Here is a 27,651-nt window from a genome sequence, read left to right on the forward strand (position 1 = left end):
GATTATACCCGATACCATTTCATTTGTGTTTCACTCAGTTAATTACCATTATTTACGATTAGAAACCACACAACGACCAACTTTTTTTGTTTGTCAATAATACCAAACCTGCAAAAATAGCAAAAAATGCGAGAGGGTTAGGTGAAGATGAGAAATTTGCCAGAAGAGAAGTTTGAAGTGCAAAAATTACCTATGAGTATATATATATATATGCTGACTGCAGTCATTATTAGGGGATCCACTTTTCTTTTGTATGGGCAGGTTATTTAGACTCCAAATTTTCCAAAAAAAACCTCTTCAGAATCATTTTAATCGCAAAAGGAAACTATCGCAATTTTCAAGCAAACTCTCAATTATGGAAAGACCAAGGGAAAAAAGCCAACAAATGCATATGACTTCTATATAAATTGTCAAAAAATAAAGTAACACTAATCAGTAAAAGTCAAACAAGTTAGCAATATTAGCTCTATAATGTAAGTTTCATCAACACAAAAAAAATGAGTAACACTATAAATGTCAAATGAAGAAAGCCTTGAATCTTACTAAACATATATCTTTGTTCTTCACAGCTCAGCATCCCTGTATAGGAAACGCGTATATATACACAACCTAATCAGTCTACATCCAAAACTTTTGCTGGTTAAATGTATCACTTTTACAGCAATGCTTTTTAGTATCATTAAAATGGTATTTTATCATTAAACGAAAATCTGTCAAATGTTATTCTCGTGTAGTATATGTGAAACTTCTCCAAGAATCATGGGATGGATCTCTGTTGACACCCGAAAATCTAGCATAGAGGTTGAAAACGATGCGGCCCCTGACCCTTGTGTAGACCTTGAGCGAGTTAACTCCAAACTCGGTTTTATAACCCTCTTCAAAAAACAATCCAACCCATCATTCAATAACTTAACACAATCCATAGAGATATCCAAGCCTTCCGTTTTCAAATTCTGCTTTAACCTGTTCTTTAAAGAACCTGTAGCAGGCAAATGACCACTATAATGGCAAGTCTCGGTATGATATGCAAAATCCGAGCCAATAGAAAGCACTTTCCGTGTTTCTTTTGAATGTAATAAATTAATGCCATGTGGAGCCCTAACTGGGCTTCTACTATAAACACCCGGACTTATCGCATCCTGCTCAACAGAATTCACTTCAAGAGGCAGCTCAGTAACACTTTGTTGTTGCTCTTGAACTTTTTTCGTCACCATATTATCAGATGATCTATTAACTACCTGATTATTCAACTTTCTTTCACGAAGACTCGGGGTTCTCCCTTTCTTAGGAGACGGAGGAAACACGTCTCTGCATAAAGACTGAAGCCCGGTTCTTGGATTAGTCCCATTAGGTGCTTTTAAAGTCACCGGGCCATCGCTTTTCACAAGCTTTGGAGGAGGTAGTTTAGAAACCACAGCATTTTTCAAAATAGCCATGATAAGTTCATTGTGAAGACGAATATTCTCACGACCTATTAAACTAACACAAAGCTTATCGAATTCCGGTTTCTTAAGCTTAAGACTTAAATACTTAGTGACTAGATTGAAGTAGCTTTCAGCCTTTTTTGATCCAAGTCTTTTTTCGATTTCTACTTTTAGCTCGAAAGTATCTATTCTTGGAATACGCCGGACCGCCGGCATTTTTTGACTTTATAATCCTCTCAATATACCTTACTATATATCATCATTTATCATTCTATTAAATTTCTGCAACAAAAAAAATAAATAAATCCTAGTTAAAAACTAACTAACTGAAATACTATAAAGACATGATACTATGAAACTAGACATGGATCAGTCGCTAGAGTACGAGGTAACAAGTAGTTTAATTGGATTATAAAAGTAATAACGAAATAAAGCAAATAAATATAAAAGTAATGCTGATTAATGAGAAGATTAAGAAGGATAATAAACCTGATTGAATTGATGGATTGAAAAGGGGATTTAGGGTTCGTAATCGGGAATATTTTCTTTTCTTCCTTTTTTTTTGTGTGTTACAGAGAGAGAAAGAGAGAGAGGTTGGTCAAAGTCACGTGTGATGTGTGCACAAGTGAAACCAAGGTCTTGTTTGGCTGCTGTGTAAGGAAAGTACCAATCATATACGAAGTCAGCGACTCAGTGGGTCGGGTTTTTTTTTTTTTTTTGCTTTAGTTTTTAGTTAGAAGAATGATATACTCATATACATGCTTAATTTAGTAAGCCTGCTGTTAATATATGATCTTAATAATTAATCTGCTATGTCTCAATAAGTCAATATTATAATTTTAAACATGTATTCTATATCAGATTTTTAGACATGTATTTACGCCTCACATTTGTGATTTGTTGGTTTTCTTTTAGTCAACATGCTCAATTGCTTCACTTGTTCATTCGCAATGAATGTGCTGACTTGTTACTCGATTCTCCTATGTTTTTTTTCCCCATATAAATATGAAATATGTGAGATTCATTTGTTTTGATGATTAAGTAATCAGTATTAAGATTAAAAATAAGATATAGTAACATGGTGACACTTGAATATTTCTATTATTTCGATTTTAAGTACGTATTGAAGATAACATGACTAAATCACAATCGTATTAGAGTGACTTTCTGGTTTTTCTGTTGTTTATACGCGTGAGTCGCATCTGCGTTAATAGGCATAAGAAATGGGTTGAAGTGATGAATGATGAGTGAAAAAACTGGTTGAAGGTCTTTTGAAGGTTCCTTGCGGCTGCAAACCGGTCTTCTTTACGGTACCACAACCCAGTTGTGCATTGTAAATACTAAATAGTGAGAGATGAGTTGGGAAAAGTGTGGTTTTCAGGTAGTTTTGTAATCCCGTCACCATGCATGATATATTTTCTAAAACTTTGGATCACTTTACCTCACAGATTAAGTCATTCCTCAGCACGTGGATTTTGTTCGATCAAGTTTTGCTATACTAAATACTCGTATTTTTTAAGATTCAGTAAGATTAGAGTCAATTTGTATCAACTGTTACTACCGAGAGGCCACGGGGGTAACACTGTCAAGACACTCAGGCTTCAGCTATTAAGCTTGGTATAGTCAATGCTACACAGCAATTGACGGTTATGAAAATGTGAATGTCCAGCTTCCAAACAGTAACAACATCCGAGTGATATTGCATTTTGAATAAGCTCATCGATAAGTATTATGGTCAATAAAAAAGGAAAAGAAGATCATGTAATAGAATGCTCCTACAGCAGCACTTGCAATAACTACCAAGTTACTGTCAGTACGCATATAACATTATATAAGTAAGAAAACTTTATGGACATCAGCCATGTGATAATTTCCGCATTTTAGACAAAATTGCTACTTTTTAAGTCATAACGACTGAGATTCGGATATAGCAGCAGAAATCCTAGCTCAGTAATAGATGGATAGTGTACGATGATGCTGCAGAGCAGGGTTAGAAATGCCATATGCCCACAACCAAAGATCCAATTCAACACTCAAGACCTGAAAAGACCAGAGCATTCATAAATAAGCTCATCGCAAGATTACTTGAAAACCATCAAATGCACAAACAAAATAATAATAATAATAATAATAATCATAAATCAAACCAACCTGTTTTCCAGTTCTTTTTTGTATCAAATCTCTCATTTTTTCCACTGCGTAAATAGAGCAAGCACGTAATTCAACTTCCTCCTCTGTGCCTGAACCAATTTCTTTGTTATCCTCGATTATATTGGCCAAAGTTGAACTATACTTTAATACTCCGAGCTGCTTAAGAACAGCAGGGACAATATAGTCTGCAAATATAGTGATTAGCCCCACATCACTGAATTCTCCATATCCTTGACCCTTAAATGCACCCCATACATCCGCAGCAAATATCTGAGCTCTTTTGTACAAGAAAACTTGGTGACCCTTGTACACTGTGTGGTCACGAAAACCTACACCACTTTCAACGAGTATTAGGTATCATTCTCATATTTAATTTGTAATGAACATCAGCAAGAAAGGTAAAGGTAAAAATACCAGGAAAATGGCGTGCAATAGTAGAAACAAGCTTTGCAGCTGATTTTCCACAAGATTCCACAATGTTGGATGCCTTTCCCCCAAAGCTTCTCTCCAACTCAAACCCAACCTAACCAATCAGTATAGATAATCGTATTAGTTACTTCAGTATACAGCAAACACATACATATATGCATGCGTAAATCCATATAAATACAGGAGCACGCACACACAACTTGCTCATAACAGTTTCTTAAATCTTCCAAGCTGATAAAACTCTACCAAAAGCTAGATATACCTCGTGCAACAAGCGAACACGTTCATCCTCCAAAGGGAGAGGTCTTGGCCATTTCAACAGTTCACGCAACTCAGGGCCTGACAATTACCACAAGGTTAATCAACCATTATAACGATTCTCTAAGAGAACAACCACTAAATGCCATTTTTACCCAAATGAAACTCTGAAATATGAAATTCAACAAAATTGGCAGCACTATATAAAGACGTATGGCCAAATGCTTGACGCCCACATTTTGTTTAATCTTTCAACTACTTTTCTAATTCTTTATGAAAACAGTAACAAAACATCATTAACCACATAAGAAAAAGGAGTAAAAAAGGGGACAATCTCAATCAACCATAATAGCAAAATTCTAAAAAAATAACGGTTCAAGGTGTAGTAGTACCAGTATACTTCTGAAGTCGATCAGCATCAAACACAGACTGGTCGTTCTCAAGTGCTGCTTTCAATCCAGAAGCCAAATTATCATAGTTTAAATCCTTGTCTGTTATCAGTTATCAGCCAAAAATGAAAAACAAAAAATAACCAAAAGCAATAACAATCAACTTATTTCAGAGCTTAGGTAAACAACTACTTTTATACTTTGTTAATCAAAGGTATTCAATTTTAACCGGCCCAAAAAAAAAAAAGATTATTGATCATTTGAGCAGGTCATCAAGCCCGGCCACCGACAGGTGGTGGTAGGTGATCGCTTCCACTCATATGATTAAAATCCCTTTTTTGTACCTCGGATATAAATTTCAAAAAGTATATATAGTACTTTTTGTTGCATATTTCTGCCCTTTTGTCTACTCTATAGCCAATCATGAGCAAGTTTATTTTATTTTTTTGTCAAAACCAGTACTAGACGGGTCTTTCACTTGGCTTATAAATTCGAAAAATAAGCCAAAAAAACGAGACTTGTGAAAGATAAGCCAGATGGGTGTTTGGCTTAGCGTAGTTTGACTTATTTGCATTAATTAGGCATATCAAGGATAAGCTCATAAGGTCCAGAAAAAACACGAGATTTATCAAAAGATAAAAGCCGAACTCAAATAAGACGTAAAAAAATAAGCAAAGCCAAACACCCTATAGAATGAAGTTTGAATTGAGAGAGGTTAGATTACCAGGCCAAAAGCAGAAATTAAGAGCATCCAAAACAAACAAGTACTGAACAGTCAAAGGACCATTGTCAAAGTAATGAATCCCTTCATAATTCCATTCCACTTTCGGTATCGAATTCTCCACACTTTCCACCACTTTCTCTATCCCTACATTCATATAAAAACAAAACACAAATTTACATTTTAGCTCACGGGACGGGACTTAATGTAAAACACATTACTAAGAAGGTGAAAAGCTTAATTACCTTCGGAATCAACAGTGACGTGGGAGGAATGAGCGGCGACAAAAGCGGAGCTAGCCCTAACATCTTCCATTGTTGTGTGTGAATGTGTCGGCGGTCAATGGTAAAAGATTATGTGTACGTGGTGTGTCTAGCAGCTGATTATTAACACACAATGGACAAGGGGAGGGTAATATCAGGCCAGGTCACACCGTGTGTGTTTGTTTCGTGTTTTCTTGCTCTTTTTCTATTTTGGGGCAGGCTTTGAATTTGACACGAAAACCTCACGTATTTATTACACCCCTTGGCCCATTGAACGTTCTAACTTTTTGAAAGAAAGAAACTTCTACATATGGACCAAGGAAAATTATCATATTCTTTGACATAAAATAACCAAATTTAAAATAACTAGAGGGAACAGGCACAAAATATTTTTGTTCTGGCGGTGACAAGTGACGGGGCGAGTGATGTAAGTTACTGTTGTAAAGGTAATTAATGCTAAAAACGATAGTCTACTCTTATAAGAGTTCAGAGAAAGATTTTATAACTATTTTATTAAAAATATTTCTCATACATCATTTAAGATGGAGGTTTTTATTTTTGGGGGGAACCGACCGGATAACGGAAAGAAGAATAATAGATAAATAATAAAATTCACCTCATTAAAATTTTCCACGTCATCAGAGACACGTGTCAAATGTTACTATTTACGCCAATAAATGAAAGGACATTGCTAAAAACTAAAACTTCTAAAGGTTACTACTAATATCGTGAATTGGTCGAAATAGGATTTATATTTTCAGCAGTTATCCCAAACTTTATGTTAATTCTTTAACATAAAATAAAAGGATTTAAAAACAACTAAACGGAACCGACACAAAGCGACAGTAGTGACGGAAATGATGTGATGGTGGTGGCAACAACTGGTGGCGGTGGGATTTTAGAGGTTTACAATCAGTGACGGAATCAAGATTCAAAATGACTCGTAGCATAATTTCATTTTATCAATAGGCTTGTATACATAGTGTGGTTCCGGTGATGTTTGCAATCCAACTCATCAAACCTAATATGAGTTCATTGAGGTTTTAACCATTGATTTAAGCTTATATTCATACTTCAAAGTTATTTCAACTTCTAAAGTGGATATGAATTCACAACCAACAATCCTCCTCTCAAACCCATATAAATAAATAAAAACCCAACAAACCTCCCCTTAAACCTAAATTTCACTTCGGACCTATCTTACAATGACGTCCACCCCTTAAGATCGAGTCTTGTTAGACTCGTCTCAAATCCGAGATCAGAAAATCACCGGAACCATTGAACGGATAGGAGAGTTACCTAGAATTAGGCCCACATTAACATCGAACTACAATTATAGGTGTGATACTTCGTATTATGAACGTTTCCATCCAAATTCATCAAGCCAAAAATAAGTCTAATAATGATATAGGGAAGAGTCTATACATGCTCAAAGTTAATTTAACTTCCAACATGAGATATAGGTTACTTGATCAATTAGTAAATATGGTATACGAGTACTATAGCTAGAATTTTCAACAACGTTCCAAAATTTACATATCGCTCCAATTACGCTTGGTCTAATCTAGTGTTTTCTCCCCCCTATTTACTAAATCCCTGCATAATTTAAGAACTAGATAATGACCCGCATGCTACACGGGTTTATATAAGACCTTTAGATTGAAGACCAAGAGTTGTATTCACGTGAATCCATCAAAATTGGTGAAACCCAAGGGCTCAATCTCAGCCCTTGGATCAACAATCATCAATAGTTGAAATTAAAAATAAAATTACACATGAAAGTTTCCATCTCCGGCAGCCAGCTCCGGCGACATCATCCATCATCTCCGGCGACATCAACCATCATCTCTGACGACATCAACCATCATCTCCGGCGACATCTCCGGCGGCAGCAATATCTCAAGCGGCATCTCCGGCGATTAGCAATTTCGTTTTCAGGTGGATACGGTACGGGCCAGAGGCCCTTATCCGTTCTAAACTTAACCGTCAAAGGACGCATATGGGAATCGTATGGATTTGATGGGCGGCGATCCAAGAGATGGTGGCGGTGTGCTACGGTACGGGCGAAGCCCTTGCTGCCGGCGCCGACGCCGTGGCTGGGTGGTCGGAGACGGAGGAGGAGGTGGCGGCGGCGCCGGAGAAGAAGAAGGAGGTGGTAGCAGGCGGCTGTCTCGCCAGAGAAGAGAAAGAGGTGGTGGACGGCGGTTGTGTTGCCGGAGAAGAATGAGAGAAGAGAGAAGAAGAGGATTAATCTCATCCATTGATTAGGATAAATCAAGGGTCAAGATTTGGTCCTTCGCTTTCACCAAAAATTATAGATTCATATGAACAATCCTCTGAAGACCAAGTTGTCTTTCTATTGAATTTTATGATTATCGTATTTGAACAATTAACCACTTTTAAGAATGGTTATTGAAAATTAACCAACTCTTCACATTACTGATTACTTCTAAATTTTGGCATTTCTATAAAGACCAAGTTGTAAATTCACAACAACACTTGTGTTCATTGATAATACTTGGTAGTCGGTAGCACAATGGATGATGCTCTGGTTTATGGCGGCGCAAGGCATCATGGGCTTTGGTGTTGACAATGACTATGAGCTACAATGATATATGGTGTTGACAATGACTATGAGGTACAACGCTTCGGTGTTGACAGTAGCAGGACTGCAGGAGCTTTGATGATATAGGGTGTTACAACATGTGGCGTATGGAATGTGGTTGTCGATTAGTGGCAAAGATTAACGCTAATCTACAGAAGCAAAACTATGGCCTGCCTTGGTACGACCACAAAGTAAGGAAAAAAGAAGAAATAAAGGGGGAACTCGTTGTATGCCATGTATAATTACAAAATCCCTGCAAGGTATCATGCATTATTGAAACGTGGTGATAGATACATGTGAAAATGTAATGAACCAATATCTGTAAATTTGGTTCGCATCAATGAGAAACCGGCGGTGAAAGATGATGGTGGTTGCGCTGCCAGAGCAGCCATCAGTTTCTTTTCTTATATCTTAAAACATTCAAACAGTCTAAGGGAGGGAGAGGTGGACAAACATTTGTTGACTGCTACATTATATTGTCCAAATACAGTACTGAAACTCTCTAATTCTGCTAAATAGAAAAACCTCAAAGAACAGGCAACATTCGCCTTCGTTTGAGTTACAGAAATGTTTTTTTAACATCCTAAAATCTGGAGACAACCATTTACATAAAACACAAACCTACGACAAAGACTGCCTCCTGCTCCTAGACGGTGGGGTACACGCCTTCACTTCCTCTGCATTCGTGGAGCGACTATCAGATGTATCTGAACTCCCATTATCACTATCCTTTCCCGAAAATACCTTCCTAAGTATCCTTTTGGAAATTAGTACTCCCTTCACTTTATTCGTCTTCCCAACATCTTTCTCGAGCTCTCCTTTCAGTGCCTTTAGCTCTTCACTCGTAGGCACTGATCCCCAATCTTCTTCCGTGTTAGTTCTTGAGCTCCCATGAGATCCACCTGGCAGCATACCACTGGTGACTTCAGGCAGCATCTCACTGATCTCTCCATTTGTGCCGCTAGTAGTAGTGGCTCGAACTTGCTCAAAAAACAGAACCTGCACGACAACACGCAAAGGGAGTCGCTCATTTTCAACAGCGTGTCTGCAAGCATCTGGTGACAACTTCCGACAATCCATTAGCCTGCAGATTCTTTTCTTTTCACTCTTTCCGATACCAGGATGTTCCTTTAATAATTGTTCAAAAGCAAAATTAGTTTTTTGAAACACCAAACCGAAAAGATAAAGATTTAGATATATAACTGACCTTAAGATACATGTCAATAGCGCGATAAATTCCATCATGGGTTGATCTTGGTAAAGTTGACACCATATCCGCAAGATCAGCAAACTTTACCAATGGCATTTTTGGATCCTTTGCGATTTCAGCAAGATAACCATCAACAATTTTGGCCACGTTGACTTTCGCAGTAGAGTCCACACGTTTTACCTCCAAGAACTCGTTCTCACCATTCTGATCCTGCATGATAAATATCGCCACCAGTTCTTGAACCAAATCAATATCAAGAATCACAATATCATTCACTGTCACATTATGCAGCTGTCTCCCTATTCTTCTAATCAGTTCTTTCTTTTGTGATCCTGCGCACTCCAAAATAACACACGCATGCAACAAATGAACCAAGAACCCGCAAGAAACACTCTCTTTTTCATCTGGAAGGAGCCCAATGATCATTTCAATCAATGAGCGGGTTTTTAGATCATTCCCGTCCTTTCTACAGCCTTTTCCCCCAAACCAAGGTAATCTTTTTTGCATATATACTCTCAACGATTCACCAAGAACATCTGAGCTCATTTTTCCTGTTTTCGTGATCGTGATCATAGCCCGTTTATATAAATCACTTGAAAGATCACATAAATCTTCAACCCACCAATCTTTTGGAACCATAAGCTGTTTCTTAGCACCATCATAACATGGCGATTCATTCCCAGACTTCTTTCTGTTGTAAGTATATGACCACTTGACTTTAGAGGTATCGACCGATACTTTAGAAGCAATCGAGTCTAAACAATGACTGACCACTTTCAGTTCCTCTGACCAAGGAACAAGACACTTCGTTGATTGGAAAACAATTATCGAATCTTTCCATGTCCTGAAAATGCTCGAGTTCAAAAACACTTCGATTTTGTAAACAAGGTTCCCCTTATCGACAGTTTCATACATTTCTAGATGCTCTGCTGCACATCGAGCCAATACCACGTTGTAAGCATTGAGTGTGACTGTCATACCATAACAAAACTTAGCACAAATCTCGAATGCTGCAGGCCCACCAGGGATATCAAGTATCTCAACTTCTTCATTTCCGTTATCTGAGACTGCAACTAGTCTCTGCAAACGAGCGCTCTTGGACAACAATGGAAACTACAGCCAACACAAACTAATTGTTCATTTGACCGTTTAAGGTAAGTAATATTACATGATACTGTAGTACAATACAGAACTATCTTACCTTGTGTAGATAAAATTTCATGTCTCCAACGCTTACAATTATATCAGTAGCCACATCAGTTGCTACATATCTAACATGAACAAAGATATCCTCAATTAGATAACCGAATACTAATATATCTAAGAACCGGCTGAAATCAAGTATAGTTTTCTTCTCATCTTTTTTCACATGATATAAGTTGATATCATGAATTGGCATTTTAAGGTATCATAAAGAACATATACTCGTACTAACCAAACTTCATAAACATCATATAAATGATTTCAGTAGACTAGTCACATTAAGTTTGCAAAAGTTCACAAAGTAAAATAACAAAGAATGGTATACTGACCGAATATTTTCGCCTTTAGACTGAAACAAATCCGGTTTTGATCCAAGTTTCATGAACTTCATCTTGAACACCAACAACTTTGATCACCTTCAAGTTTCAATGATTATAAGCTAGTGAGCTTTGGACAGAACATAAAAGGGAAAGCCCAAAGCCCAAGTAACGAGCACCTAATTACTAGTATTAATTTGAAGGCCAAAAATTAGAGGTTGTTGTGGTTCAAGGTTTCTTGAAAATAAACAAAATGAGTAAACTTGGTCAAGAGGTATAAAACCAAAGAGATTTTGCTACCTTGAATACTATCATAAACCCAGAAATGGTGGGGAGAATGGTGTTAACAAGGAGACACTGCTACAAATGACACACACTTTCATATACTCTTGTTCAAGTACAATTTATTTGCAAATTTTTACTTCACCAGAGGCACCTCCACTTGCCACCACTGACATCCACCATTCTCTACCTTACATATAGATATATTTATTTATTTATATATCTTCTAAAAACAAGCCAAAATAACAATATTCAAACAGTAGAAAATCCACATTCCTTTATAAAAAAAAATCTTTATCTTACCAATGGGAGAATTTGGAGGACCTGCCACACACACCCAACAAAAATCTTGGTATCAGTTATATTACATCACCATTTTAGTAGACAACAAACAAACATCAACTTGCATTGGTACTTTAAACCAAACCTTTCACTAAAGTCCAATTAAATCCCATTTTTCCTTTTATTTAACAATATAATCCAACAATGGTGAGTAAATTAACATAGGGATAACATCTTTAAGTCCATTTAAGTCTATTCCACTGAAAATCACTTGACACACAAAATATACAAATGTATATAGACATAGCATAGTATAAGGCTACATATACATATACATAAAAGTGATCGAAGACAAACCTCTAATGTTGAAACCCCACTTGAGAATCTTCAGGACAGTAAGAAACGGGAAATATGAAATCAAATCAAACAGTTAAAAAGGGTGTCTGAGAAATATAACAAACAAACCCCACATTCCACTTAATAATAGTAATTGTCTTCTTCTTTATACAAATATTTCAGACCAAATGTGAACCTTCAGATTTGCCACATTTGATATTCATTATGTATTAATAAATAAATAAAAAGAAAATGGAAAAAACCGGGATCGCACAAAATTAGGAAAAAATAAAATAAAATGTAGAAAAGATGAATTGTCGTAAATCTTTGACAGCCACTAAAGCAACAATGTTGTGCACTTTCCAACAGTAAAATATATAAATATATATATAGGTTTGGCACTTTCTTGTTCTGTTTTTAGTACTTTTATATATATATATAATATATATATTATATATGTGTATATTATTCCACTTTTTAGAATCATAGTGATTAGATTCCAAATTATGGAACTTTATGTTGGACTAATGAAATGGTGAGCTTTTTCTGAACGTGTACGTGTTTTGGCGAAAAGAAAATCTCGGTGATTACTTTTTGGTCTTAAAATATACTCAGTAATTGTTTTTGCCATCTTTTACACTGCATTCTCGAGTTTAAAATAGTAAGAAAAAAAAAGTAAGAAATAGAAATGATAAGAAAAGAAAGTATATATATAAAAAACATTCTCAAGTTAAAAAGAAAACTGAAAAAAAAAAAAAAAAGAATGTAAAATGTTAATTACAGTCTCAAGTTGATATGATAGGAAAGAAAAGAAAATTTTTTGTAATTTTACAATTATATCCTTCTTATAAAAACTAGTTAAAAGTAATCAAGTATACATAATTTTTTCTTTAATCGGCTTTCAAAAAAAAATGGCATTCAGAAGTAAATATAAAAATAAATAACAAATCGGAAACAATTTTCTACAAATTTGAAATTTGATGCATGTTGTCACTTGTCAATATAAAATAACAAATATATGTGTCATATATGTATGCAGAGTTACAGATTTTCAAAAAAAAATATAATGGACTAATAAGATAAAGGTAACCATAATAGGAGTCATGTGCCATTTAAGTTCTTTGTACTTTTATATGATAAAACAGTAATTACACAAAATGTTGGATTGTTTTCCATCTTAATCCGGCAGTTTTGGGCGGAAAATTTTGGGGCCAAACATGACTAAGTTTTCTTTTCCTTTATAATCTTTTCTTTTACTAAAAAATCTTAAGAATGCAAAAAAGCAAATTATTCCAATCTTTTATTTTCCTTTCTATTGTATAAATAACTAAAAAACGCAGTGTTAAGGTTGCTTTGTAGATTAAAGTTTAATTTGGATTTGATTTGACATAAAAATTGCATAGTTTGGTTGTCCCTTAGCATGCTTTGTAGTTGAGATTGTTTTAACTAAAAAAATTTTTAAGCATCGAGTGATCATGAATAAATGGACGTAAAATATAAACTTAATTGAATGTCTTATTATTGTTCATTTTTTTCTTAACTATTACGAGAGTGCAGACAGTTAGCTCCCTCGAGTTTTTTATGTGTAATTTATTTTCAAAAGTAAAATACCTATTGTTTAAACACCCGCTGTATGTAGGGGTGTTCAAAAAATCCGAATCCGCAATCCGAAATATCCGAAAATCTGATCCAAAATTATCTGAAAATTCAGATATCCGGATTTTCGGATACCCGAAATTCGGATATCTGGATTTTCGGATTCGGATATCAGATGAAGTTTTCAAAAATTTCGGATATTCGGATTATCCGAATATCCGAAATCTACATAGCATATACAGATAAAATAATATACTTGGGCTGCTAATTGTTGGGTCTGCTATAAAATTATACTTGATGGGCCGTTTTCAAGTTTTAATATATGTATATCATAATGTCGTTCGCCCATTCTTCGCCAAAACCTAAAGATAAATTCCACCCCACCCTATCCTCTGCCATCTACCACTTCTCCAAATTAACCATTGTAGAAGTCTTTCACTACAAGTCTACAAGTTACCATCAATTTTCTTTTCTTTTATTGTCACTATTACTTTCTTGTGTTTTTTAGCTTATGATATTTTGTTTTTATTTCAGTATTGATTAATTAATATTTTATTACAAACAAATATCAAATGATTGATTTCTGTGAAAGTGATTATTATTACTTCACTGTGTATTAATTTGTTTGAATTGATATAGTGTTTTGTTTGGATTCGGTTACCACTTACAAGAAATAATTGAAATGTGCTTATTATTATCATCATTAATGTTTAATTTCTTATGGTTCTTGTACAGTTGATGGGTAACAAAGTTTTGATTATACAGTTAGTGATATGTTTATTATTTTGGATATTCGGATAATCTGGTATCCGAATCCGAAATTTCGGATACCCGATTTTTGGATATCTGAAATTTCGGATTCGGATTTTAGATGACCAAAACCACTATCCGAATTTTCGGATATCCGAATTTTTGGATATCCGGTTTTGAACACCCTAGCTGTATGTACTTTCTCAACAACCAACGAATATGCACGTACTAAAAGTCGTGACTTTGTAGGCTAAAGTTTGTGCCTTTAAATACAATTTACCTACTTTGAACCATTTTTTCTTTCTCGGTTTCCCTTTATTATTCAAGCTCAAGCCCACCCTTGCATTTAACAACAACTTATGAAATCAAATTATATACAACTAAAATGAAAATGATATTTGAAAACCATCGTTTGATGTCATTTTCAGCAAGGCATATTCCTATTAGAATATATATAGATACAGAATATAGAATGAGCATAATTATATACTACTAGTACTAAAAAGAAAGTGGTATATGCATAGGGCCCCGTAACAGTAAAGTAAAAGTTATTGAATCTTTTATATATATTCTTCTCATGCTCATGGTGACCACAATGCGGCCCCTCCCTCTTCGAACAAACGGACAACGCAATCCCTGCCACTCACACGCTCGGACTATTTATATTGAATTTTATATAGAGTAAATTACATTTTTCGTTCCCAAAGTTGGTACGTTTTTTAAATTTGAACAAATATCAATTTTGACCTTAAAGTTGGCAAAATTTTGCAATCGTGGTCCTCTGGCCAAACGGTATTAGTTTTTTGCCGTTAACGTACGCACGTGCTAAACACGTGAGGGCACTAATGTCATTTCACGTTACACCCAGGGGACGAAAAGTGAAAAATTAAGCTAATTGAGGGACGAAAAATGAAAATCATACAAATAAATTTGTTCCTTCATTTATTATTTTCCGATCATCTTCTCTGATCATCTTTTCTGATAGAATTTTCCAACTAGACATTTATTTCCCCATTACCCCCAAGCCTCTCCAATCACCACGAACTAATATCCACCAACACCAGCCACCGCCGTCTATAACCACCACCAACCACCGGTCTTTAACCACCACCAGTCACCGCCTATAATTACCACCACCAGCCACCGTCGCCTATAATTACCACCTACGGCCACCGCCGCCTGTAATTACCACCAACCACCACCACTACAATCACCACCAGCCACCTCCGCCTACAATCACCACCAGCAACCAGTGCCTACAACTACCACTAAACACCGTCGTCTACAGTTACCACCAACCGCTTCCGCCTAGAATCACCACCACCCACCGTTCCCCTATAAGTAAAAATCAAAATCCAAACAAGGCGGCTTGTCTTTTGATGATATACGATGGGTGCCACCGCGTCACCACCATCTGCGGCTGCTGTGATTCGTTTTTGGATGATAATGCGGCCGGTGCTCTATAATGAAATTATAGAGAAAGAAGAAAGTGGAGAAAGGAAATGAAAGAAATATGTGATGAAAGAAATGAAATAAAGAAAGGGATTCAAAAAAAAAAGAAAAAAAAAAAGATGACTCACACAAGTTTTGTTTTCGTGTTTTCGGTAGATTGACACAACTTTAGGAACAGAAGACTGAGGGGTCCAAAGTTAGAAAAAAAAGGAAGGAGATGACCTGTTTGAAATATAATTTGGTTGATTAGTTGTGTTTTGAATGTCATGAATTTGAGTAAATGATTTTGTTTGTGATTTAGATTTGGATTGAAAGTCGAATTTTTATTAGGTATTATCGGAAAATAAATGTCTAGTCGAAAATTCCATCAGAAAAGATGATCGGTGAAGATGATCGGAAAAGAAAGAATGGAAGAATAAATTTATTTGTATAATTTTCATTTTTCGTCCCTCAAGTAGCTTAAATTTTTTACTTTTCATCCCTCAGGTGTAACATGACATTAGTGCCCTCACGTGTTTAGCACGTGCGTACGTTAACGGCAAAAAATAAACGTCGTCGAGAAGAAGGACCTTGATTGCAAATTTTTGCCAACTTTAAGGTCAAAATTGATATTTTTTTACTTCAGGGATCAAAAGTGAAAACCGTGTCAAATTTAGTAATGAAAAATGTAATTACTCTTCTATATAATTTATTCCGCTATATTTATATATATTTTTCGAAAAATCAGTGGAGGATCTTGGCATATGCAATGTACGCCAGCACAGGGCCTCAGTGTTAAAGTGGACCCTCATTTTTTAAGACGGGCCCCATTTTTATTCCGTTTTAATATAACTTGAATATTTATTATAAAATTATTATTATTATATATAAAACGGGTGGATTGTTTTCTTAATGCATATATTGCATATAGAGTTTTGTTGAATATTCCGGCGGCCGTGGCAATTTCGGAAAGAAGTTTTTGCGGTCGACAATGTCACAAGAGAGGTTGAATGGATTGACAATGATAACAATTGAGAATGATTTATTAAATAATATTGATTATAAAAGTTTGATCAATGATTTTGCTTCAAAAATGACTCGAATAAAGGCATTATTCAACCAAGAATGATATTCAATGGTAAATTCTAACTACTATTATGATATGAACATTTCGTGCTTAAGAAATCTTATAAGCAATTAAAATTTTTTTAGACTTATAGTAGTTATCGTAATATATATATATATATATCGTAATTAATATTTTTTTTACACTTATAGTAGTTATCGTAATATATATATATATATATATATATATTTTGTATATGGGCCCTCATTTTTGAAGTTCGATCTTGCACACAGACATCGAAATTCACTTGTCGGCCCTGCGGAAAATGATTGATCCTCCTAAACATTAGCCTAAAAATATTCCTAAACCTTGTAAATATGAAAAGTGGATTTCACTTAGGCTTCATTCTTGAGTTTTTTTTAAAGAAAAGGAAGAGGAAAGATATAAATTTTTACCTTTTTGCATTCTTGAGTTTTTTTTCCAAAAGAAAAGAAAGTGGAAAGAAGAAAAAATCAGAGTTTTTTCCTCCAAAAGTTTTCTGGCCATTTTCGCCTGATTTGGATGGAAAAGAAAATGGAAGGGTGGTTGCAGGCGGTGGTTGCAGGTGGCGGTTGCAGGTGGTGGTTTCAAGTGGTTGCAGGTGGTTGTTGCAGGGAAGGGGGGGTTGCAGGTGGAAGGGAGTGGTTGCAGACGGGTTTCCTTTAGTTTTCTTTCAAACTTGAGAATGATTTTTTTAATTGTAATCTTTTATCTTTTCCTCCCCTATCCAATCTTTCTCTTTCTTTTCTTTTAATAAAGACTCAAGAATGTAATGTTAATCTCTTTCTTAATTTTTCTCTTAAATCTTCTCATGTCAACATCAAATAAATTAAAAGAATTTTTAGGCTAATAAATCATTCCTCATCTTTTTCCAATCATTGTATATGACCAAGTATAATATTTCTTGTGATCATTTTACCGCCTGAAAGTCTAACTTACCTATTTTCCATGTACATAAAAAATTACAATACTTATATTATAAACCGGAGCACGTGTGGACGTCGTAGCCACATGATTTCATTACTTTATAATCAATAAAAATAAATTTTAAGTACTAAAAGCATCTCCAATGAAAGTTTTTTAAAGCTTTTTATAAAGCTTTTTCAAATGCAAAAGCTTTTTACCATTTTTATCAATAGCTTAAGAAATTTCAAGTTTTTGCAAGAACATGACATTCTCTTTTTTCACTATTTCATAATTAAAAAATAGTTAAATTTTTTTTTTTGAATTTTAACCATTGGAGCCATCATTTGATGAAAAACTTTTTATAAAAAGTTGTTAGAAAAAACCTATATGATTGAAGTTGCTCTAAGTTAATAAAAGATAATAAGTATAGTCTTCAAATACATACAGTAATTAACTTGTTTAGATATAAAACTGTTACTTCGATATTTATATATATCTGTAAAGAAGATGTAGTTATATTCAACATATGTAAAACATTAATGTTCTAATAAATCAAATATAACTTATGTTTATTATTTCCTAAACAAAATTTAGTAATGTTAGTTGTTTAAAAGATCTGGATACTTAAGAAATCTAAGCAAGATTCTATACATGGATTCCCAGTCAAAGAAATGCCAACACGCCTGCCAATTTAGATTGTACCAACACCAATATCTATTTTAACAATTTTAAAACCCCCAACTGAATATATCAGCATGTGCTCCCTATCCAAATATTATGAGTATTTAAATTACTTCAATTCCAAATTTGTTTGTGGCTAGACAAGTATAGACTTACACTTTTGGACCAGGACACTATGTAAAGTTAAACTTTTTGTAGAAGAACATCACGAAGTTACACTTTTTTGTATTGTCCAACAGCTTATATGGACACAGGACATATGCGCAATTTTCCTCATTTTGGAGATCATAAAAGCTTTTTGGCCCATTTATTGTTTCTACCGACGGGCTAATTTGGCCCAGATCGTTTTCTAAAATAATCTAAAAGAAACTAGAGGCATTTAAAGAAACTAGTAAAAAGGTGAAAAAGCTGCATTGATTTAGATGTTTGGTATCTGAGTTAAAGCTGTAAAAACATAACGTACTTTCTCTTTGTTTCAATGTACAACGTATTGCCAAAAAATTATTGAATTTTGTTTAATTATTATAATCAAGTGCTAGTTAAATGGACAAAAGAATTTGATACTGATATGATGTCAATACCCCACTTATTGTAGTTATGTTACCTTTCAATGTATGCGACATATTAATACATTTTAATTTAATTCAATAACAACATATTTAGTATGTCTATAAGTTGATTTTTTTAGTTTTGTTTTGTGGATATGAATACATATGGGTTTGCTAAATACAGCCCTTAGGGCTGTGTTTAAGGTGCATAAATTGTTTGTACATTTACCATGAAAATCAGGGGGCGGACTTTTAATATGGAAGGTACAAGTTTTTTTATGCACGTTAAATACAACCCTTAGGGCTGTATTTAGCATTTTCCAATACATATATGCACCTTGTAGATATCATATCTAGTTGCCTTGTAGTGTACATAAAATCTATTAAATCTATGGCCTTTCAAAAGTAAAAAAATTTAGTAGTCAATCTTTGATTCTTTTCATAAATAGAATTGTGATCCATCCATGTATCCAACATGGGATACCATCATACAATTCAGCATTCATTTTGGTTCGTTTTAAGCTGATAAACATTTTGAGGCCCAAATGCTACTCTTATATGGATAATGAGGTTCACCAAATGAACATGGTCAATCAAGCCCACTATTACCAACCCACTAGCCACTTAGCCAGTAATCCAGTATCTTTTTCTGTTTTTATTTTTAAATGCACTACTGATTTGTTGTATTAACATACTGAACCCCAATTCGTTTTAGCTAACTAAACTACTTTGAACACCTCTACTTAGTTTGATACACAAAACGTGCATGAACTGTGAATAAGAAAATAAAAATAAAATAAAACACGATATTTTGCTTATAAGCTTTGATATACATGATTTAGTTTTGACCAAGTAAACCAAACACTAGAAAGGCTTCCTTCAAAAGTTAAGAGTATAGAAAGATAGAATAAACATTAAGGACACATTAAAGCGTTTTTCTATTTATATAGCGTACCAAAACATTCTTAATCTTGGGATTTAAGTTCTCTCAATATAAGACGAGCATAGTACCCGCACGTTGCGACGGAATTTCATAACTACTTTTGCGGATAAACACATTATATTGGTTACATAATGTGTCAAAAATATATTGTGAGATTCTGTCGATTGTTTTAAAACCATATAGAAAGATCAATGTTAATTAAATTAGAATCAAAAATCGGTTTATTTTTATTGGATTAATTTTTTTGTAAGGGTAATTTCGGTAGTTAGAAATAAGTTGTGTATAATATAAAGTAAATGTGGAGGGTATTATGGGAATGAAAAATATGCAAAAATATATTGTGAGATTCTGTTGATTGTTTTGAAACCATATAGAAAGATCAATGTTAATTAAATTAGAATCAAAAATCGGTTTTTTTATTGGTTTAATTTTTTTTTAAGAGTAATTTCGGTAGTTAAAAATAAGATGTGTAAAGTATAAAGTAAATGTGGAGGGTATTATGAGAATGAAAAATATGTTTAAACTTAATTTCAATATCCTTTATAAGGGTTTATAGATATAGATATAGATTATGATGTTACTTTATAATTTATAAATGGTTAATTGATTTATACTCGTTTTGAGCCCGAAATCCAATGTGTCCCATTGACAAATGAAATTTACCAAAGTTATTCTTTACGACAATGTTTGTTTTAATGAGGTTCACCAAAACGACACTATTAGATTCCATATACTTAAGCGAGAATGTTCGGGATAACCATAAAATATATTAGTAACTTGGAGTGACCCATGGAAAAGTAATTTATTCCTTTCCTAATTCAAGATTTTGGAATGTAACAAGAGCTTTTCAACACCATTTGATTGAATACTTCATATAATAATGATATGATACTTTTTTTTATTCGTTACTTGTATCTAGAGGCGATACTAGAAAAAAAAAATTTCAGTGGGGACAAAATTAAAAAATCCGTAAATTATAAATATAAAAGGGGTCAAAATGTTAAAAACATATAAAAAAAATTTTTAAAATCGATGAAAATTTTGAAAATACATAACAAAATCTAAATTTTGAGAGGACATTTGCCCCCATGTGATACCGCCCCTGATCGTATCTACTTGATGTCTTCATCAAATACACAAATTGTTCATCAATATTTAAGATAAAATTAAATTTTTGTAACAAAAAAAGCCTTGTAAATCTAATGTGAAAATATATCATAAAACAAATTGGTACCTATTTAGTGACGGAAAAAATCAATATTCGCGACTAGTAGCTATTCTAAAGTTGCAACGGAAAAAGTCAGTTGACAGGCATGACTTTGAGGTATCAAAAAGGTTAATTTGCTACAAATAAACTAGCTAGATGTTGGCACACTTCGTTAAATATCATATGAGTATTTGTTTCCACTGGTCATGCCACCACCATTGGTCGCTCTCTGTTTCCCCTGGTCACACCACCACCATTGGCCGTCAGTCTGTCACTGGTTATCCAAATCCTCCAAAATGTTTGAGCTTTTTAATTTTATTATTATTTTTTTTAATAAATGAAAACTATCCAAAACATCTTTTTATTTGTCCTCATAACATTTTATTCATTTAGCATTGTATTCTAGTTAACAACATATTGAGTTCGTTCAATCCAAAATAATATAAAAGCTCTACTTAATGCTATAATTTGAGATAGGTGTGATGAGAAGAAATGTATTTACCATGGATGAGTAGAAAATCTAGACCTGACATGAAAAACCTCGTTTTTTGTTTCATATAGTATTTGAACCAATGATCTTTTCATTATTGAAGTCATTTGTAGGGAGAAGGATGATTTTTTAATAACCAATGATTTAGTAGCCATATCTTTTAAAGGTTAGCCCACGCTTAGCAAGTAATTTTGTTATCTTACCAAAGTAGATTCAAGACAAAAATCAAGGGCATCTGGAATGAAAAGCAATGCATATTCAATAATCAATATAGACTGATGAACGGAGAAAAGAAAAATGTACAAGTTACTATATTGATATGTCTCAATCTACAACATATTTTCTTCATGGTTGTCGGCTTTCACAAAGAATGTTGTAGACTGAGATGTATAAACATGGAATAACAAGCCAAACTCATGCAAATAAATCAAATACTCGAACGAAATGACATTCATTATTCAATAAATAGTACTAGTGCCAAATTTCTAATCAGAATATAATATCATAAGTTCATTATATTTAGATTGCAAGTGTGGAATGAACACAAAATGTGCTATTCTATAACATCTAATTCATCTAGTATCTATAAATTATTTCTCCACCAGACTTGCCCAAAAAAAAAGCAGCTTCTCTTCCACATTGAAACACTCCCCCAAAAATCAGCCATGAGGGAAACGACATTGAAGAAAACCTGCAAATAGTTTATATACAAATGTTCATTTGTACATGTTGGCTTGACATCAAGTATGCTGGTTTTGGAAAAAGACTTAATGGATATGCTTTAGACAAAGCTCAAATTTGGCTGCTTTTATAGTGCTTATAAAGTCTAATAAACATTTTTCTTACATAAAACGTTTGGATTGTGTTTTGAACTTTTGATATAGCATAATAGGTAACAATATGGTTCGTTTGTTTTTTTAACCATTAAATTTTAAGTAAATAATGTGATTAGATTGAGTCAAAATGGTTAATTTTTTTATTGAGTCAAAATTGAATATCTCAATCTCTCCATACGACCATACATCGTTGACAACAGTTTTAAGACCCAAAACTCGTAAAAAATGACATTAGGAGTTACTTTAACTTTTATTGAATAAGTAATGGAAAGAATACTGACTTGGATCAGAAGCAATGAGCATAGCAGTCCCTTCAAAGCCACAAACACCACCATTCTTCTTGTTCTTCTGCCAGTAACTATTGAAAGCATATGAAGCATGAGCAACAACCGAATCCGGCATATAGCAGCTCCCATTTGGGCTTATTGGCCCACAATCCGCCCCACCAGCACCACACGCGTAATCCATCGCCTCTTGCAGCTTCTCTGATGGCACACTAGGCTTAGCCACACACCACAGCATTTCACCTCCCAAATGTGGTGGCGCCGCCACTGACCCGCCACGGTTACCAACCACAAGTGGCGGCGCCGCCACTGACCCACCACGGTTACCAACCGCAAGTGGCGGTGCCACCATCGGCCTGTTACCATTACTCACCACTGGGGGCACAGCGTGGTAAGGGTGAGGGTAAGGGTTACATGGAGGTAAACTAAACCCGTAAGGTGGAGATGGACTACTCGCCGGAGGCTGAATTTCCGGCGCCGGTGAAAATTCAACAACATTTTCTGGTGGAGATGGATTTGACCATAAATCATCAATGAATGAAAGCTTTCTTGATGTGGGCTTTGATTGTTTCAAAACAGGGGAGATAAAGTTCACCTTTTCGGGCCGAAAATTACCCAACTTTTTCACTAATTTCAGCTCAGAAATCATCAAGTTCACAAGTTGATCAGTAAATTGAGGTGGGTCTATAGTATAAGTTGAATTTATCTCATCCAAGAAGTTTAAAATACTTTTAAGATATGATTTGTGTACACATTTTAGAGATAAAGTAACCGAGACTTTAATTTTTTTCTCTAAACCCCATCTAGTAAGACAATAATAGATATTCTTCATAGAATCCAAAGTTATCCCAACAATCTTTTCTTGATTCATAAAATTCTCATCTTTGCAAAGAAGAATGTTAGATATAACAATGTGACCTATATTAGTTGAAGGATAGTAAGATAAAACATGTTGTTTTAGCCAATTTTCTGCCATTAAAATGTTGTTTGAAACCTCATTAAGCTTTTCTTGATTCACTGACACACCCATTGTTTGAATACGAGAATTCATGTATGATAAATCTTCATGAAAAGTCACAAGTTGTAATGATTCCTGACCTGAAACTGAAAAAAAAAAATAAAGGGACAAAATTAGTTATATATAAAAAAAAAAACAGAGTAAAAACAGAGGACTAACATGTTTTTATGTACTTACCAGAAGTACAGAGGAGAAAAAGATAGGCAAATAACAGGAATGCCATTTTGAACATTTTTGGTGATGGAATTGAGGTGAAAGAAATGAGAGTAGTGAGATTGTTTTTATTTTATGGCTAGGGGAATTTGGGTTTATTGGAGTGGAGAGGAAGGTATTGTGCTTTTTTGAATCTTGTGTGAGGTTTGTGAAGAAAAGATGGATAGTTGTAAAGTGTGCTTAAGAGTTGTAGTACCGAAAAAAGTTTTTTTGGAAAATTGTAGCAGTACGAAAGGTGAACGTTGGAGAAAGCAGTACTTGTTGAGAACAGGTTAAATGGACGGTGATTTTTACAAGACCATTTTCTCGTGAGATTGGGTACAAAATTGGTATGTGTATTTGGTTATGGTATTGGATACTTTGTTAAATGATACATGTATCGAACTGGTGTACATATGTTTAGTAATAAAAATAATAATTTTTATAATTTTTTTTTATAAAAATTATACATATTAGTTAAAACGAACATGGTATCCGCGTAATGCGGCGGCGGTGACGGGAACGGCGGTTTAGTGGTGTCGGTGATTGTATTATTGATAATGGTGGTGGTGGCAAGTGGTGCAGGTTGATATAAAGGAGATATTGAAAATTTTAATATAAAATGTCAAGGGCAATTATAGTAATTTAAAGACAGAATTTACTAAAAGTAAAAAGGGACCTTTTACTTTATAAGGGAACAAAGATAGAGATTAGAAATGTCAAATATTTAATATTTTTTCGATTAAATTGCATTTTTGGTCTCTGTGTTATCACCCAACTTGCAGGTACAGTCCAAATTCACTTATCATTGCATCGTGATCCAGTTTTCAGTTTTTGGTTGCATTCTCAGTCCAAAAATTGATGGTCGTCTATATTTCACCGTTAGTTTGATCATGTGAAACCATGCGATGGGCTAATGTGTCTTTTTCACACGAACATGACCATACTTGCAATTAACTCAATCTTGTTTATTTTAATTTTTCTTTATTCATCATCTTCTTCTTTCAATTATATATGTTTTTCCCTCAACAATAACACTTGGATATTTCATATTCAATTATTCATCATAAAAACAAATTCACAGCCAAGATCGATATTTCCACTCTTGAACTTAAACAAGTGTCTTTAACCCCTTAACATCTGTTAGCATAAACCTGTAATTAAATCCACACATATTAATTAGTCAAACACATCACCTTATTCTATATCTTATTTGTCTACCTACATATATTGAAATTGAAAAATTAATATAAAACATAATTAGTGTCGATGTCATTGTTGGTGGAGAAGTAGCCGGAAGTTATGGGTTTGTCGAATCATCGGAAAAAGATGAAGATTAAGGTAAAGACTTGTAATTTGGTTTAATCGTCAGTGCCGGGAGTTGAATCGCCGGTAATGGAGACACAAATAGAGAAATGATGGTTAATAACTTTCTAGTGGTTTTGAAAGTAAATCTGTTTCCATGGATTTTAGAAAACAAAATGATATTTAGATGAATTTTTTATAAGTATGTATGTGTGACAATTTCAGATCTATATATTGGCAGATGAAATAGGATTTTATGCGAAGAGTATATAGATCTATGTATAAATATAAACTAGATATATATAGATATGAGTGATGATGATGATATATGTATCATGTATGTGTATCGGTTTAAGGAAGATTGTGTTTGGAGAAGAAGAAAGACAAAAATGTATTTATAATTATATTTTGGATGAGTTGATGAAAAAATAATATTGGAAGAAGATGACGATGAATAAAAAAAAAATTATAAATAAAAAATGAGTTAATTGCATGAATGGTCCATGTTCGTATGAAAAAGACACATTAGCCCATTGCATGGTTTCACATGATCAAACTAACGATGAAAAATAGACGACCATCAGTTTTTGGACTGAGATTGCAACCAAAAACTAAAAATTGGATCACGGTGCAATAATAAGTGAATTTGGACTGTACCTGCAAGTTGGGTGATAACACACGAACCAAAAATGCAATTTACTCTGTTTTTTATATAACTTATATTTTAAATTGATAAAGATCAAATGAAAAGATAACTTAAGGTAAGAAGAAGATAATATTTGTTTTTTATTTTTTTAATTTTTTTTTCACTTTTTTCATCCTCTCTTTAATTAACTAATTTTAAAAAAATAAAATTTTATAAAAATATCATATTTTATTCAAAGGGCATAACCTTTAGATTATAGACAAGCCTCTCACTATATGGCGAAGCCACAATCGCTAAGGACGGAGTCCGTTAGGTAGATCATCCTATCACCGATCCTACTATACCTATCACTCTCTATGACTTATCATTTCCACCATTTTACCCTTATTAGTATCCATAAGAGCGAAGCCCGTACCAACCTTTATATGTATAGCTCACTAACTCGGGTTAAAAATTAAAATAAAAAAAAAAATTTAATGGATTGACTCAATTAAAAAAGAAGGAATAAAGTGGAAAAAAAAAAGTTTAAAAAAATCATAAACAAACATTCGCTCCCTTTTTTCTTTAAGAATATCAAATCTTAAATAACGTCATCTCATTGGTCAAAGTTTTTTATCTAAAAGAATACTAAACATGTCGTAAAATAAACAAATAAACTTTTCCAACCATATAAAACATACAAAAAATAACTTATTTTTGAGATTTTTTTTCTTTTTAAAAGATGTTATATTCTCAACTATGAAAATACATGAAAAAAATTATATTTAGGGGGTTGGCATCGTGTGAGTGGTGGGCGAGTAGTTGATGCAGCGGCATACAGCTACACTGCCACTGATGAATAAGCACGCATGGTGGCATGGAATTGAGTGATTTAAAGCCATGCGTCAAGGGTGAGTGGTGATGACTGTTGGAGGCTTAACCCTCTTCCAACCGCTAGTTTGATTTTATTTTTAATACTCCCTTTTCCATTTGGAATTGAGTGATTTAAAGCCATGCGTTAAGGGTGAGTGGTGATGACCGTTGGAGGCCTAAACCCCCTCCAACCGCTAGTTTGATTTTATTTTTAATACTCCCTTTTCCATTTAAAATTCACACACACACACACATAAAAACATCCATTTTTAGTTTTAAACATCAAACAAACTCAATCTCACAAATGGCAAAATGGATAGGTTATTCGGTGTTATTAGATAAACCATTTGAATGGTCAAACTATAGTACCTTCAAAGTGTTTGCGGATGCGATTGAGGCCGATGTAGATGTTCTACGACAAGGTCAAAACGTAAAGTTGTGTATGTAAACGTTCGGCTTGCAAAAAGATTGCATCATGAATACTTTTCCGGTGAACTGAAATTCGATGAAGCGTTTTTCGCAGATAAGTATCGTATGCCAAAACGTTTATTTTTAAAAATTGTGCATCATATTAATATAATTGCGGATAGGCGCATTAAAAGTATTTTCAAAAGTCTTATTAATATAATCTATTTTATACATATTTATATTTCATGATATCCTTTCTTTTATGATAAATTATGCTTATAGGTCAATGTGGTGGAAGTTAATAGAAGATCCAAGTTTCATTTTAGTTTACAAGCTAGACGAAAACCAAGCTCAAGTGGAAGTAAATATTCTCCTTTCGAAATTTGATGTTGGTCAGATAACAAAGCAAATGAGATGGACTTGGCATGTACATGAGCTTCACAATTCACAAAGAATAAGTGGTGGTGTCGTGAGTTGGCCGTGAGAAAAGCCCCATATTTGGGCAAGAGTAAACAATAGTGTTCAATTATTGTTATTATTATTATTATTATTATTATTATTATTATTATTATTATTATATATA

The 27,651-nt window shown here is 33.9% G+C and overlaps 4 protein-coding genes across 6 annotated transcripts; all 4 read right to left on the bottom strand.

Annotated features, from left to right (window-relative positions):
• Positions 1–436: 436 nt before the first annotated feature.
• LOC122589476 lies at positions 437–2,044 on the bottom strand. The gene is made up of 2 exons (XM_043761769.1): positions 1,914–2,044; positions 437–1,706 (listed from the first exon to the last, which is right to left on the bottom strand). The coding sequence occupies exon 2, from the start codon at positions 1,638–1,640 to the stop codon at positions 714–716; it is 927 nt and encodes a 308-aa protein (XP_043617704.1). The 5' UTR covers positions 1,641–1,706; positions 1,914–2,044; the 3' UTR covers positions 437–713.
• Positions 2,045–3,123: 1,079 nt separating this feature from the next.
• LOC122588832 (queuosine salvage protein-like) lies at positions 3,124–5,860 on the bottom strand. Its single transcript, XM_043761043.1, has 7 exons — positions 5,618–5,860; positions 5,376–5,519; positions 4,655–4,753; positions 4,267–4,343; positions 3,990–4,098; positions 3,576–3,904; positions 3,124–3,464 (listed from the first exon to the last, which is right to left on the bottom strand). Exons 1-7 carry the CDS (start codon positions 5,685–5,687, stop codon positions 3,372–3,374), a joined length of 921 nt encoding a protein of 306 aa, XP_043616978.1. The 5' UTR covers positions 5,688–5,860; the 3' UTR covers positions 3,124–3,371.
• Positions 5,861–8,596: 2,736 nt separating this feature from the next.
• On the bottom strand, positions 8,597–11,938 carry LOC122589155 (BTB/POZ domain-containing protein NPY4-like). Of its 3 annotated transcripts, XM_043761403.1 has the most exons (6): positions 11,892–11,931; positions 11,556–11,576; positions 10,983–11,069; positions 10,652–10,721; positions 9,448–10,563; positions 8,597–9,368 (listed from the first exon to the last, which is right to left on the bottom strand). In XM_043761403.1, exons 3-6 carry the CDS (start codon positions 11,042–11,044, stop codon positions 8,862–8,864), a joined length of 1,755 nt encoding a protein of 584 aa, XP_043617338.1. In that variant the 5' UTR covers positions 11,045–11,069; positions 11,556–11,576; positions 11,892–11,931; the 3' UTR covers positions 8,597–8,861. The 3 variants fall into 3 exon arrangements, with proteins under 3 accessions (XP_043617338.1, XP_043617339.1, XP_043617337.1); XM_043761404.1 differs by lacking the exon at positions 11,556–11,576 and having other exon boundaries at positions 11,892–11,938; XM_043761402.1 differs by lacking the exon at positions 11,892–11,931 and having other exon boundaries at positions 11,556–11,598.
• Positions 11,939–21,959: 10,021 nt separating this feature from the next.
• On the bottom strand, positions 21,960–23,910 carry LOC122589760. The gene is made up of 3 exons (XM_043762086.1): positions 23,843–23,910; positions 22,645–23,751; positions 21,960–22,218 (listed from the first exon to the last, which is right to left on the bottom strand). The coding sequence occupies exons 1-3, from the start codon at positions 23,895–23,897 to the stop codon at positions 22,187–22,189; spliced, it is 1,194 nt and encodes a 397-aa protein (XP_043618021.1). The 5' UTR covers positions 23,898–23,910; the 3' UTR covers positions 21,960–22,186.
• Between the last annotated feature and the right edge of the window lie 3,741 nt (positions 23,911–27,651).

The sequence above is a fragment of the Erigeron canadensis genome, chromosome 2 (assembly GCF_010389155.1).
Source record: "Erigeron canadensis isolate Cc75 chromosome 2, C_canadensis_v1, whole genome shotgun sequence".
Taxonomy (NCBI): Eukaryota; Viridiplantae; Streptophyta; class Magnoliopsida; order Asterales; family Asteraceae; genus Erigeron; species Erigeron canadensis.

Bases quoted from the DNA above. Each gene is read 5' to 3' on its own strand.
- LOC122589760 (XM_043762086.1), bottom strand. From the start codon at position 23,897: ATGTTCAAAATGGCATTCCTGTTATTTGCCTATCTTTTTCTCCTCTGT. The intron at 23,752-23,842 runs GTAAGTACATAA...TTTTTTTTTCAG, and splicing joins TTTTCTCCTCTGTACTTCTG to TTTCAGGTCAGGAATCATTA. The intron at 22,219-22,644 runs GTCAGTATTCTT...AACTATTTGCAG, and splicing joins GCTCATTGCTTCTGATCCAA to GTTTTCTTCAATGTCGTTTC.
- LOC122589476 (XM_043761769.1), bottom strand. From the start codon at position 1,640: ATGCCGGCGGTCCGGCGTATTCCAAGAATAGATACTTTCGAGCTAAAA.
- LOC122589155 (XM_043761404.1), bottom strand. From the start codon at position 11,044: ATGAAGTTCATGAAACTTGGATCAAAACCGGATTTGTTTCAGTCTAAA. The intron at 10,722-10,982 runs GTCAGTATACCA...TGTTCATGTTAG, and splicing joins TCTAAAGGCGAAAATATTCG to ATATGTAGCAACTGATGTGG. The intron at 10,564-10,651 runs GTAAGATAGTTC...TGTTGGCTGTAG, and splicing joins TGAAATTTTATCTACACAAG to TTTCCATTGTTGTCCAAGAG.
- LOC122588832 (XM_043761043.1), bottom strand. From the start codon at position 5,687: ATGGAAGATGTTAGGGCTAGCTCCGCTTTTGTCGCCGCTCATTCCTCC. The intron at 4,344-4,654 runs GTACTACTACAC...GGTAATTGTCAG, and splicing joins TCGACTTCAGAAGTATACTG to GCCCTGAGTTGCGTGAACTG. The intron at 4,099-4,266 runs GTATATCTAGCT...CTGATTGGTTAG, and splicing joins GTGTTCGCTTGTTGCACGAG to GTTGGGTTTGAGTTGGAGAG.